The sequence below is a fragment of the Hyperolius riggenbachi genome, chromosome 10, assembly GCF_040937935.1.
Source record: "Hyperolius riggenbachi isolate aHypRig1 chromosome 10, aHypRig1.pri, whole genome shotgun sequence".
NCBI classification, from domain to species: Eukaryota; Metazoa; Chordata; class Amphibia; order Anura; family Hyperoliidae; genus Hyperolius; species Hyperolius riggenbachi.
The window spans coordinates 175,898,889-175,917,293 of NC_090655.1; the positions used below are offsets into that span (position 1 = coordinate 175,898,889).

The following is an 18,405-nucleotide window of genomic DNA, read 5'->3' on the forward strand; positions in this document are numbered from 1 at the left end:
AGCAGGAACTTAACCTAATTGGTTGATGACAGGGCGTCCAGACCATTTTGATTGGCTCCCTAGTGGAGCAAGGACTATTTAAGGCTGATTGTGTCTTATGTATTCAGAGGGCTTGTCAGCTTGAGAAAGAGAGGAGTCGCCTCTCGAAACGTCGCACAGACTTGCCCTTTTTGTCTTTTTGATGCCTTAAATAAATAAAAGAGCTTATAATACACTTGAAGACGGTGCTGGGTCTCTTCTCTTGGAGTTCCTGCTTGCTGTTCCTGGAGACAGAGGGACAACGACCAATAGCACGTCGCATCTAGATGGTTGGGTGCTGCCTGTAACCACTTGTTCACCAATATTATTTATTATGTGACCTAATGTATGTAATGAACTTGACTGAGCGACTAAAAGATGACTTTTGCATGTGGATCGTTTGCTGTATGCATCATGTGTTTGGGACAAGAAGGATCCATTGTTTAGCCTCTTTCCTAAAAGAGAACCTGAGCTGAAGCTTGGGTTCAGGAATACATACTTGCCTAAGGATTTGGAAGCATCTGGATCCTATTAAGGCTTCCTTCACTGTCCTCCAGATGCCTGCACAGTAGTACTTCACAGGCGTGTTCCTGTTCACGCAGGCGTGGTAAGGCCATGCTCATGCTTAAAGGGAACCTAAACTGAGGATATGGATTTTTTCCTTTAAAAATAATACCAGTTGCCTGACTCTCCTGCTGATCCTGTGTCTCTAATACTTTTAGCCACAGCCCTTCAACAAGCATGCAGATCAGGTGCTCTGACTGAAGTCAGACTGGATTAGCTGCATGCTTGTTTCAAGTGTGTGATTTAGCCACTACTACATCTAAAGAGATCAGCAGACTGGCAAGGAACTGGTATTGTTTGAAAGGAAACATCCATATTCCTCTGTTAAGGTTCCCTTTAAAGAGGAGCGCAGCCCTGATCAGATTACCAACAAGTCCTTATATAATCTGTGGAGAGTCCGCGCTCAGTGATGGGGGACCAGAGGACATAGAGGGAAGCCTCATTTAGGATCCAGAGGCTTCCTCTTCTTAGGAAAGTACATAATTTTGTACCTAAGCTGCAGCTCAGGTACACTTTAAAACAAAAATGATTGTGTATATAGTTAAATAGTTAATCTATGCAGATTTCATATTTAGTAGTAATCACTACTCAGCCTTCCCTGGATGTATGATAGTGGTACAGCCCAATATAGTTAGGAATATAAGCTGTACACCGTCATACATTGCTCTGTGCAACTCATCCATTGGCCTTGGAACGTGGTCTTTTCACGTGACTGCTTACTTCAGAATTTGCACAATGTAATTGTTGGAATTTTTTTTTTATTCATTGAAACATTCATTCTGTGTTGAGCGCACCTAGCTTGCCCAACCTTAATTTTTTTATTTATTTTTTTACAATACAGATTTGAGAGTTTCAAGAAAAAAAATTATTGTATGAAAAGGTTTAAAACGGTATCAAATATAAAAAGAAGTTAAAGGTAGCAATATATGGTAGTCCTAATATTTCACTTGGCTGGAATTAAGATGGCATAATTCAAAGACCATAACATTGTAACGTACTTTATCTCCAATTATAGTAAAAAACCTAAAATTGAAAATTGCGCAAAAGGTGGATCAGCGCAACACCAGGCCGCCTCCGAATGGCCTCCATCAGAGATGCGCTGAGCCCCCCCAGGAACTACAAACGCACCTTGAACCCAAACAGAAGCTCTGCATATACACCAAAAGCATGGCTGTTAAGTGGGAGCAGCTGACCAAAAACGAATTACATTAGTACATAGCAAAGAAATGAGCAGCGCTACTTAAAAACAGATTAGTGCCTACCTGCAAAAGAGTGCAAGCCCCACTTGTGGGGTCGAATACACACCGGGCATACACATGACCTGTCTACCACTAGAGGAGGATGTTGGTTTCCATTAACAGCTTGCATGCAACCTATTAAGTACTCGTCCCTCCCACTGCGAAGAAGTCAATCCTCCATGGGAGGGGCCTAACACTAACTAAATCCTAACCTATGTATATGCATAGCCTGGGTGCGGCTAATCAAATAAAATCGAAAATTGAAAGTTGCGCAAAAGGTGGATCAGCGCAACACCAGGCCGCCTCCGAATGGCCTCCATCAGAGATGCGCTGAGCCCCCCCAGGAACTACAAACGCACCTTGAACCCAAACAGAAGCTCTGCATATACACCAAAAGCATGGCTGTTAAGTGGGAGCAGCTGACCAAAAACGAATTACATTGGTACATAGCAAAGAAATGAGCAGCACTACTTAAAAACAGATTAGTGCCTACCTGCAAAAGAGTGCAAGCCCCACTTGTGGGGTCGAATACACACCGAGCATACACATGACCTGTCTACCACTAGAGGAGGATGTTGGTTTCCATTAACAGCTTGCATGCAACCTATTAAGTACTCCCACCCAGGCTATGCATATACATAGGTTAGGATTTAGTTAGTGTTAGGCCCCTCCCATGGAGGATTGACTTCTTCGCAGTGGGAGGGACGAGTACTTAATAGGTTGCATGCAAGCTGTTAATGGAAACCAACATCCTCCTCTAGTGGTAGACAGGTCATGTGTATGCTCGGTGTGTATTCGACCCCACAAGTGGGGCTTGCACTCTTTTGCAGGTAGGCACTAATGTGTTTTTAAGTAGCGCTGCTCATTTCTTTGCTATGTACTATAGTAAAAAAACCTGTGCCTAGGAATAGATGTCCAGGTGTCCTGACTCTCCATTACTGGATAAATATCCTTTGGGCAAGAACTAATATAACCATATAAACATGAGGGATCGCAGGATCAAAAGGTCTTCAGTAAGGTAAAAGGAACTTAAAGGATACCACAGCCCACAGGCTGTGGTAAAATAAATGCAGCATGTGTAGGGGGAAAAAAAGGACATACTCACCGCTCCCCTCGCTCCCAGCCGTCGGGTCCCGCTCGTCTGCTACAGCTCCCGGTACCGGCCGACTCATCTGACCCCTGACCCGGACATACTGCACTGCGCATGCGCATCATGACGGCAGAAGATCAGACACTCCCCCGCGTCCTCCCTGCACAGCGTGTGCGCTCCACTAATAAAGCTAGTGTGACATGCTAGCTGGAGTCACGCTGGGAGCGGCGATTTGGAGAGAGAGAGTGGAGGGGGAGTGAGTTGGGATGGACAGGAAGCGGGCACTTTCATAAAAAGATGCGACGGCAGAAGGGAAGATGATTGGACATACTGCGCATGCGCAGTGCAGTATGTCCAGGTCAGGGGTCAGATGAGTCGGCCGGTACCGGGAGCTGTAGCAGACGAGCGGGACCCGACGGCTGGGAGCGGTGAGTATGTCCTTTTTTTTTTCCCCTACACATGCTGCATTTATTTTACCACAGCCTGTGGGCTGTGGTATCCTTTAACACTGATGATAAACAAAGTGGGAAATTGTGGATAAAAAAGTTACAGTTCAAGAGCGTATAAAGTGAAATATCTCAAATAAGAGTGGGTGAAAATCTCCAGATGTGAGGGAGGTGGGAAAGAGGTGGGCCTAATTTGGTAAACCTGGTCAGAGGGGAAGTACTTGACTAATAATTTTCCAACCTTAAATCTCTTACAACAAGCAAGTAACATGGTTTGGCCCCAATGCCTTAGTGCATCCTGCATGGCAACCTTGTTCAACTCTATGTTGACCTCACTCTATGCAAGTGGATCAAGGACTTCCTCGCCAACCGAACACAACCAGTCAAGCTCAGCAGCTGCCCCTCTAGTGTTCGAACCACCAACACTGGGGCCCTGCAGGCGTGTGTACTATCTCCTTGTACAAAAAGAGCTGCACCTCATCCGCTGACTCTGTCAAGGTCATTAAGTTGACACCACCAACCTTGGCCTCATAAGGAGAAAATAGGGAACCTGCATACTGCATAAATGCTGCAAAAACTGTTGAATTGACTGGACTTCAGAAAGCGCCCACATATACTCAATTCAGTCTTGAATGCATTGGGATCTCCAAAGTGCCAATGGTTTTGTCCCTTGGCTCTACCATCACAAATTATCTGAGATGCATTTGGGGGGCTCAGCAAAGGTTGTTCTTCTGGAGACAACTGAAAAAGTTTAGTACGCCGCAGGAGCTGCTGTGTAGCGTCTACAGTTCCACTATTAAATCAATCCTCTGCTCCTCCATCATAGTCGGACATGCAGGTGGAACTGCAAGCGACAGGCTCAAACATCAGAGTTATCAACGCTGAGTAGAGTATCATTGGGTCGCCCCTGCCACCACACTCCCTCCACACTTCGAGACTGTGGTCCAGGGCCAACAGGATAATGCACAATCCATCCTTGGTTCCTAGTAGTCTTTTTTTTTTTTAATTATTATTATTTTCCCGTTCTGGAGCTCATAAGGCATCATCTGGACCACTCTCTTTTAAGATAGAGAGTAGCAATCATTGGAGTGTGGCCATACATGAGGCGACTTGGAGATTATTATAATCGAATCAGATAAAAATCGGTGCCCCCAAGTGCATCAATGATGCAACTAATTTTGGGGCAAAATTGGGTGCATCAATCAGTCGAACCTGCTGCAAGATGTTGGGCCGCCATGGTCGGTTTGGTGCGCGGCGGTAACGGCGGGCAATATTGAGTTGAACAACAAAACCCCTGATGTTGTTCTCCCCCCCCCCTAATGGTCAATTATATTTTCTTCTTGAGTAGTTGGGACATTACAAAAATGGATTTCTGATTTAGTAATATTAACAGAAAAACCTGGCATCAAAACAGATTAGCCAATTAAAGGTTTGGGAGAGATGGCGGTGCATTAGTGACCATAAGGGGCCACATCAGCAAATAGAGGTAGCTGATACTCATGATTAATGACTACCTATTATTGTATCTCTTATGGTACCCATACATGGTGCAATTATTTTACTTTTTTTCGATGAAATAATTTCTAACAAATATAAAGATTTTTTTCCCAACATGTCCGAATGGATTTTAATTGAACAAACGGGATGATCATTTATTTTTCTTGATCAAAAGAAGTATTTTCGACTTTCATTCAATTTGATTGATTTGATCAAATTGATTTTTTTTGTCAAATAAATGGGAAAATCTAATGGTTTTTATTGTACCGTGTATGGGCATCATTAGAGTGAACCTGACAGGAAAACAAAAACGTTAGTTATCTAGGTAAAGGGAAGCCACAGTACGGCTGCACTCATATACAAAGGGGGGACAATGGCCGTATACTGTCAAAGGATCCCAGCCAGTGGCAATAAAGTTGAGGTGGAAAAGGGAAGCCTCTGAACTACCCAGAAGCTTACCTTTATCCAGGGTAAGTAACTTTTTGTTCTCCAGCCCGTACAGGTTTACTTTAAGGGACGTCCAAAACGAAAAAAAACAAAGGGACATTCAAGACTAAAAAAAGCAAAGTGTAATGCAGTACCAGCTTTTGTTAGTAATGTCCTCCATTCTCAGGTTATGCCCTCTGTTTGCCCTTATTTCGTTGTTATGCTCTCTGTTTTCAGGCATTGACTAATAGTAGTCATGACCTTTCTTCCTGCCTCTGGCTTTTTCACAGCACTCCAAGTAATGGACAGCGCTGTCTTAGTGATTCGTTCCGTATCAAACATCTTGATTGCGAAACGGGGGCAAATGGAGCGCAAAGCCTGAGAAAGGAGGACATTAAAAGCAGGTACAGCATTTCACTTGGGCAAAAAAAGTGCTTCGCTAGGCCAAAAAAAGTGCTGGTAAGAGTGGGAATCTTTGTCTGGTCCCCCTGGCAAAGGGTACTGCTAATGGGTTAGAGGTGAGTAATATGAACATTAAACTGGAATTGCATTCAAGAAGTTGCCATATATTCCAAACTTTTGTAAGGCGGCAATCATAAACGGCAAATTTAGGCAACCAAATGTGAGCGTTTCTTTGCATGGTGGATTATATCTTTCACTTTCCATATATTATCAGGGGCTTATCAAAAATGGATACAACCTACATTATCTTTATGGATTAAGAGCTGGTCCACACTAGACACAGTTGCAGGACGGACACTGCAGTCCGGATCAGGGGAAGTACCCACCGTACTGCAAACTGATGAAAGTGCATCAGTTTCCGTTCAGGTTTTTCCCTGACAGAAAACGTCTCCATCATTAGGAAGGAGTGGGAGGATTTTTTTAGGCCAATCATAAAGCTCAGGCTATCCGTTTTAACATCCGTTTTTTGCCTGTGGAGCTGGAGATGCGTTTTCTCATTGCTTTCACTACCCCTGCGTGTATCCGTGGTCCTGATCCGTTGCGTGAAAATGCAGCAGATCCGGACCTTCCGTTCAGGTGTTGAAAACGGATCTCCGCAAACGCAGACGGATCCGTTTTTTACTTGGGTGAGGCTGGCTGCTATTTTCAACATTCGTATCCGGGACTCAGTTTTTCATCAGGTTTGAAAAACGCAGCCACGGATACGTTTCCGGACCTAGTGTGGACCAGCTCTAAGGGATTAAAAATTGGTCAACCCTAGCTACCAATATTGAGGAGTCAAAACTTTCTTTAGTTTCCTAAAGGAGTCATCAGGGCAAAATTAATAAAAGAAGTGCTACTTACCGGGGGATTCCTCCAGCCCCAAGCTCCCAGCATGTCCCTCGCCGCAGCTCTGCAGTCAGCCGTTCGCCGCAACTCCATCCCGGTCCCCGGCGATGACGTCAGGGCGACCTCCTTGTCGGCCTGTACTGCGCCTGCGCGAGCGGCACTGTCAATCACCGCCACGTGGGCCGGAGCGGACTGATGACTCCTTTAAGGTTCATAAACCTCTACCAACTATCTGTCCATCTGCCAAACTTGTCTGTTAAGCCCCATTCACACGCTCAACAGAGGTCTTTTATGCAGCACAATTGTCAGGGCTAGTTCACACTGGGCGCCTTGGTAGCGTTTTGCTGATCGCCAGCGATTTGCAAAAAGCTGTTTTTGCACTGTACAGGAAAGCGATTTAGGAGTGATTGTGTTTTGTGATTCTAGAACATTGAAATGTAATCGCTCCAAAAATGCTGCATGCACCAACAGCAAGTCGCTAATCACTGGCAATCGCTACAGTGTGAACACTACCCTTGACTTGCATTAGCAGAAGCATTTTGCTGATCGCCAGTGATCATCAAATCGCTGAAAAATCGCCCAGTGTGAACTAGCGATCAAACCGCTTTTGTTGTGAAACAAGTTGAAACCACTAAAAAAAAAAGTATTTTGCGATTGTTCAAAAACCTGATAAGACTGATGTGAAAGGAACACAATTATGCAATGAGTAAGGGCCCATTCACACTAGAGCTTTTTAAAGTGCTAGTGCAATGATACCCTATGGGCCCATTCTCACTTGGGCAATTTGCGTAAATCGACAAACGCAAACGTGTAGCCTGCACCATTTTCAGACGATTTCCCAGCTTTCGTGTTTCAGTGCTATAGAAGCGCTAAATGCGTTTGCGGAAAAATCGCTGCAGTGTCCAGTGATTTTTCCGCGTTAAATCGCGGAAAAATCACTCCCGGCGTTTTGCGCTTTTAAGTGTGAATGGGCCCTAAAAGTTTATCTTGGATCCACTTTAAGGTGCCCATACATGCAAAAATACAAAATACAACCGTCATTAATCAAGGGCAAACCGGTTAAAACAGAGAACAAAGGTGACACCAAGCCCTGTACATTATAAATAACATTAATACACATGAATAGCAGGGGTTCATAAATTCTCCAAAGAGCCAAATGCAGAATTCAAGTAAGAGGTTAAAGATCATCTAATTGAAAGAATTGGATGATCTTATCAATGCAAGTAGCATCCCATAGCTACTGAGGTCGGATAGGAAGCAGCCAGGCAGACAGCAGTGGCAACTGGACTGCTCACACCATTTATCCCAAACCAGATTCAATTTAGGAAACCTATTTCTTTGGTTATAGATTAGCTATTTGTTTGGGAGGGCAGTATCAACCCACCTAACCCATTCAGCCTTAATAGGGGATTTGGAATCCAACCATTTCACTGCTCTCTCTGGTCTAGCAGAAAACAGAGTCTTGGACATACATTTTATGGTAGACTAATAGACCCAAGCCCGTCTACGCCTGCCCGTCTCACTGGCTCTGTCCTCATGTCCGAACGGCTGTCCGGGTCCGTGCTGCGCACATGCGCAGTAGCAAAAAGCATGGACACAGGGACAGGAGTATACAGAGACAGTCAGGTTTTTTTTAAAAGGATGCCTGGATACTTTAATCTGAGAACACCCCCAAAATGCACTTTAGTGGACTCCTAGATATTGAGCATCCCACCTTATGCAGAAATTTGACTATTTGTCTCCAAGAGTCAGCTACTGGTGGACTCTCTCAAATAAGATTGACAAACAAAGGGGCAGAGGCCTTTCACTCGTGTATGTAAAGACTGGTTCACATGGCCGATCGGGGGTCACCACAATGCTCATTGGTTAAGCACTGCCCATTCAAATGAATGGGAGCGCTTGTTCCATACTTTTACCATCATTTGACTAAATGCTGTATTCTGATCCCGATTCTCCCTCCCCCATAATTTCTGTTAAATCTGGAAGACATTTGCAGCTTCTAGGGTGGCTTATTGCTGCGTCTCCGTGTACCCCTGCAGGGGTGAAAAACGTCGATTGCTGCAGAAAGCCACCAAAAGCAGTCAAATGCACACTTGCAGAAAAGCATTTGACTGGGTCTCCCGTCTAAACCAGCCCTTGTTGTTAAATATGGGCAGTCTGAAGGGGATCATGTATGTCTGGTGTAGGTCATAAAGCTGCCTAAAGGTGGCCACTATTGATGCAATTTGCTGAACAATCGATTGCGAATGATTCTTCGTATGGATGTTGGGAAATGATCGTCTGGGGCCACTAATGGACAAAGAGCTTCTAACTAATCTGATCAGATTAATAAAAATGATTTTCGGTTCAAACCTGTCGATAGGATTGGTTAGGAGATTTTTGTCCATTAGTGGTCTCAAACAATTATTTCCAATCGTACAAGGTGAACAGAGGCCAAAGAACCTTGGGGTGTATCAATACATTTTCTATTTTTTTAAACATTAATAGGTTTTTGTGTCTGCTTGGACGTAGACAGTCCACCACTGCCTACCCATGTTTTAAACGTTTTATCTATTTTTATTCTTTTTGCGCCTTTGTTCACATTGTACTATACGAGTCCACCCCAGGTGGAGGGGTGTTGCCCCTTTTCTTCTGATCTATGGAGAGCGACTTCTTAACCCTGAGTGTGGACAGGCTTAATCTCCCCACTTGCTTCTACATTGGTTGCCTGAGTGGTAACCCTGGCTTGTGAGTATAAAGATACTTACTTTATCATCAATTTATCCTTACCAGTACATACTAAACTATATCCGGTTCTCATTTCATTCTTTATTAATCCTTTCTAATCGTTCATATGAAGAATAGTTTGTAATTGATCAGCAAATTGTATCGTTAGTGACCACCTCAAGCTGTAGTGGTAGGTTGGGCAAAGCTGCTGATAAAGCCTCAACCCAGTCTAAATCTTTAATTGGGGTCATCAATTTGGATTGGATTGTTTGGACAAAGGGTGCTTTGATAAGTTCCATCACTGGAGAGCTGTGGAGTGTAAAGAGGAGACCACCAAATTGCATTATCGGGAACATTTTTGCTTTAACTTTTTTTTATTTTCATTTGCAGTGTTTATTTTTAAAGAGAATCTGTATTGTTAAAATCACACAAAACTAAACATACCAGTATGTTAGGGGACATCTCCTATTCCCCTCTGTCACAATTTCGCCGCTCCCCGCCACATTAAAAGTAGTCAAAAACCGTTTCAAAAAGTGTGTTTGTAAACAAACAAAATGGCCACCAAAACAGGAAGTAGGTTGATGTACAGTATGTCCACACATAGAAAATACATCCATACACAATTAGGCTGTATACAGCCTTCCTTTTGAATCTCAAGAGATCATTTGTGTGTCTCTTTCCCCCTGCAGCTTACTGAAGAGTTACAAGCTGATTGTTTCTTCTTGCAGACAGCTCTGCCCAGTTGTCTGTAATTCTGCCGTATGTGACTCATCAGTATGTGAACAGAGGATTTATCCAGCTTGTAAAAGATAAAGAGAGCAGAGAAAAACTGGCTAATGTAAATAACACACACAGGGGAGTGTGCATAGAGGGGACATGCATAGCAGAGCACACTGAAGAGTTGGCAGCCTTCGAGACACAGGACGACAAGTCCGAAAGGGGAAAGATAAGCTGATTTATTACAGAGATGGTGATAGTAGAAAGTGCTGCAGTAAGCCAGAGCACATTATAATAGGTTTAGGAACCTGTAGGATGGTAGAAAACACAATGACATTTTTGTTAGAGTCCCTTTAAGCTTTTTTTTTTTTATTTTATTTTTTTATTTTTTTTACTTTATCTGGTTCCTGACTTATAATAATACATTCTTACTTTACAGGTTCGATCTCTGGTGTTTGATCAGAGCGGTACATACCTTGCTGTTGGAGGAACTGACATACAGGTCTACATCTGCAAGCAGTGGGCAGAGGTTTTGCATTTCACAGGTCAGTTTTCGTTGTCTGACAATGTTGTCCTAAAAAGATCACTAGGTGAAGTCCTGTAGTTTGGTTTTTTGTCTTTTTGTTTTTTATTTTAATATCTCTTGACACCTTGCAGGGGTATTAAGACTGTTGCCAATTGTTTTTTTCCAAAACCCCTGCTTCTAGCTAGCTGCAATTGCTTAAAATAATATAGTGAGAATCTGTTCTCCCCCCCCCCCTCCTTCTTTTTTAATCGGGCAAGCACAAATCAAATTGGGATTTTGTGGTAAATTAATATAAGCATGTTTTTAATTGTAAGGCCTTAATTTTCCTGATTTGTAGGGTTGTGAATGTAAAAGTGCGCTGTCTTGTATAGTTTAGAATCAGATAAATGGCGTCCAGTGAGCTTCTATTTAGAATTGCAGTGTCCTGGTGCTTGAGTCTTGTATACATGCTAGATGGTTTTTGGCTGGTTAAAGCTCCCTCTGACTGAAATCTAAGAAGCAAAAATAGCACAGCCAGGTTGGGACGTTGCTCATGCATTGGAGGTGCATAGACTTAAAGGACAGCTGAAGTGAGAATAATATGGAGGCTGCCTTATTTATGACGTTTTAAACAATACTAGTTGCTTGGCAGCCCTGCTGATCTATTTGGCTACAATAGTGTCTGAATAACACCAGAAACAGAAATGCAGCTAATCTTGTCAGATCTAATAATGTCAGAAACGCCTGATCTGCATATACTTGTTCAAGGTCTATGGCTAAATGTATTGGAGGCAGAGGATCAGCAGGATAGCCAGGCAAGTGGTATTGCTTAAAGCAGACCTGAACTCTTGCACAGGAGAGCAGGAAAACAGAGAAATCCACCGTGTCCACCCTGCATGTGTTTTCTATAAAATGGCTAAATGTCAAATTTTCCTTTCTCAGCAAGTAATAAGCTAGAGTAAATGTATTTCCCAGCTGTCTGCCCAGTTAAGAGCTAATATGTAAACACAGGATGTTAACCCTTCATGTGCTCCCAGCAAACCAGGAAGTAACTACAATGGAGCATTTATGAAGAGCTGTATAAGCTTTAACAAGGTTTTTTTTTTCTGTAAAGAATAGTATGCTGTTGCTTATCTTGTAGAGCAGAGAGGAAGTTCTGTGTTTAGGTTTGCTTTAAAAGGAAATCATTATGGCAGCCTCCATATCCCTCTTGCTTCAGTTGTCTTTTAAAGGAGTCATCAGGCAACATGTTACAAAATGAGTGCTACTTACCGGGGGCTTCCTCCAGCTCCAAGATCCCAGGACGTCCCTGCAGCCGTTCGCCGGAGCTCCGACCTGGTCCCCGGTGATGACGTCAGAGCTCTGTACTGCGCCTGCGCGAGTGGTGCTGTCAATCACGGCCACGTGGGCCGGACAGGCGCAGTACAGAGTGACCTCGAGGTCGCTCTGACGTCATCGCCGGGGACCGGGTCGGAGCTCCAGCGAGCGGCTGGCTGCAGAGCTGCGGCGAGGGACCTCCTGGGAGCTTGGAGCTGGAGGAAGCCCCCGGTAAGTACCACTCATTTTGTAACCTGTTGCCTGATGATTCCTTTAAGGGCACTGACATGTATACCCCTCTGAACAATGTAACGGATTAGTCAGCACACTCCAGTGGTTTAACCATAAAGGTTTACCGTCATACAAGAGTTCATCTGCAAAAAAAAGACAATTGTTTGTGTCAAGGTGTAACGTGTCGCTGAGAGAGTACCGGGGCATTTCAGCCAAGTGCAGGCTGTAGACTTTCTTCTCCTCTAAACGTTGCATCATGCATCACACCGTCATCCCTCTGCCCCCCTCCATAGCAACAGAATGTGTCTGACACATATACAGAACTCTGCTCTGAATTCAGCAATGCACAAAGGAAATCCCGCTACACCAATGTTGTTTGGTGAAAATATAGAAAAATCTTTATTCCATATCCAAAATCACAGCATACAGATAAAAGCTCACGCGTATCGGAGCAGAGATGGCTCCTTAATCAAGATTCCCTGCTCCCTTTGTTGGGTGAGCGTGAGTGTAGCAGCCTTTCTTTTGAATCTCTGCTCTGAATTGTTGACCCAGGGACACAAATCTCAATCCCTGTGGGTGACATTAATTGTGTGTGTGTATGCATCTTTAACCACTTTAGCCTTTTGGATGCTTCTCCTACGTCCAAAAAGTTGGCCACTCGTGCCTCCAGAACATAGGAAATACATCCATGAAAACAAACGCCGCCACAGGCACAGCACCGATCGTTGCAAGACCATTGTGGTCCCTTTACCCGATCGGTGCCTTCTTAAGCCGCAATGATTACTGTTACGAGTAAAGGTCCGTACGCACGCCGGACTGGAGGCAACGACGGATCCGTCGTTGCCTCCCGCTGGGTGGGCGTTCCAACGACAGTCCGGCGTGTGTACGCACTGTCGGCGGACTGATATGGCTGTTTCTGAGCGATCCGCCCGGTGGATCGCTCTGAAACAGCCGTATCAGTCCGCCGACAGTGCGTACACACGCCGGACTGTCGTTGGAACGCCCACCCAGCGAGAGGCAACGACGGACCCGTTGTTGCCTCCAGTCCGATGTGTGTACGGACCTTAACAGCGATCATTGAAATGTGCAGCTAACAGGAAGTACATTACTTCCTGTAATGCGTGTGCACATGGCCTCAGTACTGCACCACTGATTGATTAGTCAAAGGGATCATGTGATCCCTTGACCCTTCTGGCTGCAGTGATTGGTCCAAGGGATCATGTGATCCCTTGGCCAATCACTGTCCTCCCATTACAATAAAAAATGTATGTCTTGTAACTTCCTGTTCCTTGAATTCTTTTTGGCTAATGACCCTTTACTAGCCTTAATAATGACTATCATGAAAATAACTAACTATCCATGGGCAAACTATTTATTTTTTGAGATGTAAATTTCACAGGTACCTGTAGCCTGCTGCAAAAACTGTTATCAGTGATGGAAGAAACTATTGCAGCGTCTCAGGCATAAGCCTTCTATACCCAAGAGTAATATGGACGACGCAGAACATGGGGCATCAGGGACAAGTTGAATCTAGCTGGCTGCAATGCTGACAAGTCAACTTGTCTAAATAGGCATCAGGACTTTCCACTCCTGCGGTCACGGCAGTTATCATTATGTATCCACTGACTGCCCTGCACAGGTTGCACTACAGATTGTATATGGTGTTGCAGGCTTCAGCAGCCACTGGATATAATGAAAGTCAATACTCCTGCAGTGTCAGGAGAAGAAAGTCCTGTAGCAGGTCCCAGTGCCTGTTTAGATAAGAACTCGCCAGTACATGGCTCTCTAAGTAAGGGACTTTTTCCTGAAAACAGACATATTCCTCGCCCCCTCCTCCCCCTTTCTGGCAAGCTATAGACTCCATTCTGTAGCAGCAGTCTAAACAGGGAACTCACTTGTCGCATGGTGACTCCAGCACTCATAATCAAAAACAGCCAGGAAAGAAAGGGGGCATGGTGTTGCATCCAATGCAAGTTCGAGCAGCCCTCACTGTGTGCTGCCTGCAGCCTTCTGTGATGTTTTTCGCAGTGTGAGCTGAGACAAACTGTGCAAGCGGTGCTAGAGAGCAGGACCGTCAGAATGGTAACGGATGCCAGCGCCACATGAGAACCAGGGCACTATGTGCCCTGACATCTGGGGCACAATGGGTGGAGGTTTGGGGCTAAAGCCCCAGATCTTCAGCTCTGACTTGCCTGGGTCAACCGTTTTGCTTTGCTTAATGTGAATCCTTTTGCGTCAAAACATGAATGTCTAGTGCTCACTACATTGTGGTTAAATTATTGAGTAAATCTACAAAGCTTATGGTTTTCTGCTTTTTATTTAAATATACTTTGTTTGCATATTAGTTTATTGTTCAATTGGAAGACTTCATCTAAATAACGTATTTATTTTGCTACAGATCACAGTGCACTTACTACAGGCCTGGCATTTGGTCAGAATGCAAAGTTTCTGGCATCAACAGGAATGGATCGCAGTCTTCGATTTTACAGCCTTTGATTTGCAAGTTTGTGAACTACTAGTCATGCTACATGTCACCACACTTGTGATATCGCTTAAGTAACATGCTTATGACGTTTCAACACTCGTGCATGTGCGCAGCACCTATGTTGGTGATTACTGTGAAGTATTGGATGAATTGGCAGCAATGCATTTTGTACTCTATTTTTCTGTAAATTGGTTAACTTTATCATATAATTGTATGTAACTAGCCATCTTCTTCTATTAGCTAGTCACAGAGCAGCCTTATTTCTCTTATCAATTGGCTAAATAGATGATTGCTACATGCCTCATTTACATTTTCTCTAGACCTTTTTTTTATAGTAGTTTCAAATACATGCCTTTGTAAGTCCACTGTAATGGTTCAATACCCTTATGGTGTTCGTACAGTTAGCTGCTTGGTAGTACGCATATTCATTGCAACATCCGTTCTTTAGTTTGTTTTTGTTTTTTTTACAACCCCCCCAATTCTTTAACTCTAGCTTGTTCCACAGTTTATAATGTTTTAATAAATTCTTTAAAAAAAAAAGTCTACTTTGCTACTTCATTTACTGAATTCATCTCTATGTTGAATTTCCCTAGTGGACTGGACTTGTCCTAAAACAAGTATAATGTTAAGAGTTTACATAAAGTGCAATAAGCAGCATTTCTACACATCAGGGCATCTCAACAGACGTTAAAAATGCACATTAATGATAGGCCACATTTATTTTAAAAACCATCCCATTATATATTTTCTTACTAATTGAACGATTCAGTCCAGGCTGTCCTCATGAGCTACATGTGCCATATGAGAAAATCTGGCTGCCGTAAAGGAGCCCATACACTTGTCGATTTCAGCAATCGATCGATTCTATGGAATTGATCGATCATAAATCAATTCTATCAAATCAATCATTTTGCGGACGATTTCAATCAATTTGATCTATCTGACAGGATGGAAAATCTAGGTCAATCTGCTGCTGGCAGCAGATCGATGGCCCATAGTTGCATTGGATCTAAAGGCCCATACACACGTCGGATTTTAGCGAACGACTCGTCGTTTGAACGTTCCGTCGTTCGGACGTTTTCGCGTCAAATCCGACGTGTGTACAGACTATCGTTCGGGTGATAAGACTGGTTACCAACGATCCGCCGGGCGGATCGCTGGTAACCAGTCTTATCACCCGAACGATAGTCTGTACACACGTCGGATTTGACGCGAAAACGTCCGGACGGGTCGTTCGCTAAAATCCGACGTGTGTATGGGCCTTAATGGTCCAATAATGCATTTAGATAGATTTCCAATATATTTCATTCTGAAATCTATTGGAAATCTGTTCCTAGTGTGTGGCACACATTAGATAGATTCCTGTCAGATTTGACTTGACAGGCATCTGACAGAAATCTATCTGATGTTCAAATCTGCTGCAAATCCATAAGTGTATGGCTACCTTAAGATCAAGGAAAAAGGAGCATACTTCAATCACAGTGATTGCTTAAATTGAGTACTATCAACAAGAGCAATTTTGGAGAGAAGGACAAAAAGAGAAACGCTCCTTGTATTTAAATGAAGGGAATGCTTAACCTATGCTAGGTACATAATATAAGATTGTCTGTCAGATTTACTGTCAGATTGATTATTTCCAACATGTCCGATCTGATTTACGATAATTTTCTGATCGATTTTAGACTGTTCTCCATTCACTCCTATCAGAAATCAATCGGAAAATGATCGGAAATCAGATCCGACATGTTGGAAATAATCGATCTGACAGTAAATCTGACAGAAAATCTCATAGTGTGTACCTAGCATTAAAGTATGCAGCTCACCTTTAGGTTGATTTATTAAGCTTTGATAAAGCTGCAGCTCGAGATAGAAATCAGCGCGTACACACTATGTGCAGTCCTATTGCATAGCGTGCGTTCCTAAGTTATTTTCACTCTTTTTTTTGTTTTTCTGTGCAATGTGAAGTAGGGCGATATGATGCTTCACTAGCGCGGGCCCTACTACATTAACGTAGCGGCCACGCTAGTGAAGTATTAAGGTTGTGCTACTTCACATCGCACGACAAATACAAAGAGCGCATTTAACTTAGGACTGCAGGCTATGCAATAGGACCACACGTAGCGTGCGTGGGCTGATTTTTATCTCACGCTGCAGCTTAATGAATCAACCTACTTGAGTTGTTGGTGAGAGATTCAATCTTGACTAATCAACATATATGGCTTATGAATGGATTAACTCTCAGGCATCTGGCAGTATCTGTTCATTTTTGACATGTGTGGACCAATGAGTGAGAAGAGCTCTCCAGTATAAGGAAGAGTTCTTTATTGTATTTAACCATTAATTGACGTCAAGACCAACACATTTCCCAAGGGGGATAACCTCGCTTCATCGGGGATTAGACACAAATGGTCAGAGTTCAAATATTTTTGACGTATTATTTTAAACACAAGGTGAAAAATGTTCTAGGGGAATTGGATTGGGCCTGTGGTGCTTTAACACAGCTCATTGGTGGGAGGATGGTTCAATCTACATCATTGCTGCTCTAGCTAGAGTTTAGTAATAGGGGGAGCTGCATCTGAGTGACTGACTGATTACCAATCAAGCTGGGCTTTTAGGAGTGGGGGCAGATGGACCATGAGACAGATCCCTCTGTGACAGAATCTGATCAGACTCTGACCAGATCTGATCAAAGATAAAACTGTTGCCTGCCCATACACAGTTACTTCTAGCCTTCTCTGGCATCACCGTGAGTGCCAGGCTGGAGGTACAGGCGCTTATGGTGACACTGGAGGAGGCCAGGCCAAGTGCACAGGTGTGGCGACCATTGCTCCATACTGGTTCCGGGTCGATGCCGCCAACCCAAGGAAGGGTCGTGGCTGTTTTCAGACTACTTGGAGGCAATCGGGGGGGGGGGGGGGTGTTGGAGTGAATACGGTCCATGTCCCAGCTGCTGTACACACCCGGTTAGGTAAATACTTCTAAGGTCTGTCGCCTCGAACCTCCTTTAACCAGCCTGGCGGTATGGACGAGCTCAGCTCGTCCATTACCGCCAGAGGCTGCCGCTCAGGCCCCGCTGGGCCGATTTTCATGAAATAAAAAGGTGCACACGCAGCCGGCACTTTGCCAGCCGCGTGTGCCACATGATCTCCGCCGCAGCGCGGCGATGCGCCGCGTGCAGCGGCGAAAGAGGGTCCTCCCAGCCGCCCGAGCCCAGCGCAGCCGGAGCAAACAGTTCCGGCTAGCGCTAAGGGCTGAGGCGGCTGACGTCCATGATGTCACTCCGCTCATCGCCATGGCGACGAGGAAAGCAAAACAAGAAAGGCCGCTCATCGCGGCCTTCCTTATTACTTCTGATCGCCGGAGGCGATCAGAAGTACGCTTCAGGAGCGCCCTCTAGTGGGCTTTCATGCAGCCAACTTTCAGTTGGCTGCATGCAATATTTTTTTTTTTTTTAATAAAAAAAAAAAAACCGTCCGGTCGCCAGCCTGGCGATCTTAATAGAACGCCAGGCTGGTTAAACAAAGTAATGGGATCAGTTGTGTTAAAGAGAGTCTGCAGCTGAAGTCTGAAGCTGATTTTTTTTTACCTCTTTTATCTTCAGCATTAAAATTCAACTTGTTTTGCCACATCCCAGCAGCAGAACGTTAAATTTGTGTTTCCGCTCGGAAACACGCGGAAAGTCTGCTCCAGTCTTTTATTTTTTCATCCTCACCAGAGGATGAGTGTAACATTGAGCGGTGGTACCTGAAGTAGCAGACCGGTAGGAGAGACGCCTGAGCGGTTTCCAAGCGAGAGGTGTCGCTGCCATCATAGCTGGACGCCCTAGGAGGGAATAGGGTTATACAGCTGCCACCTTCCTCCTGCGTCATACACCA

General features: G+C 44.2%; 1 protein-coding gene across 1 annotated transcript in view; it reads left to right on the forward strand.

Annotated features, from left to right (window-relative positions):
• Positions 1 to 15,061, forward strand: part of PRPF19 (pre-mRNA processing factor 19) — a 170,848-nt gene extending 155,787 nt beyond the window's left edge. The window contains exons 15-16 of the mRNA XM_068257991.1: positions 10,432 to 10,537; positions 14,444 to 15,061. Coding sequence (XP_068114092.1) covers positions 10,432 to 10,537; positions 14,444 to 14,541 — 204 coding nt within the window. The 3' untranslated portion in view covers positions 14,542 to 15,061. The remainder of the gene's footprint in view (positions 1 to 10,431; positions 10,538 to 14,443) is intronic.
• The last annotated feature ends 3,344 nt before the right edge of the window (positions 15,062 to 18,405 follow it).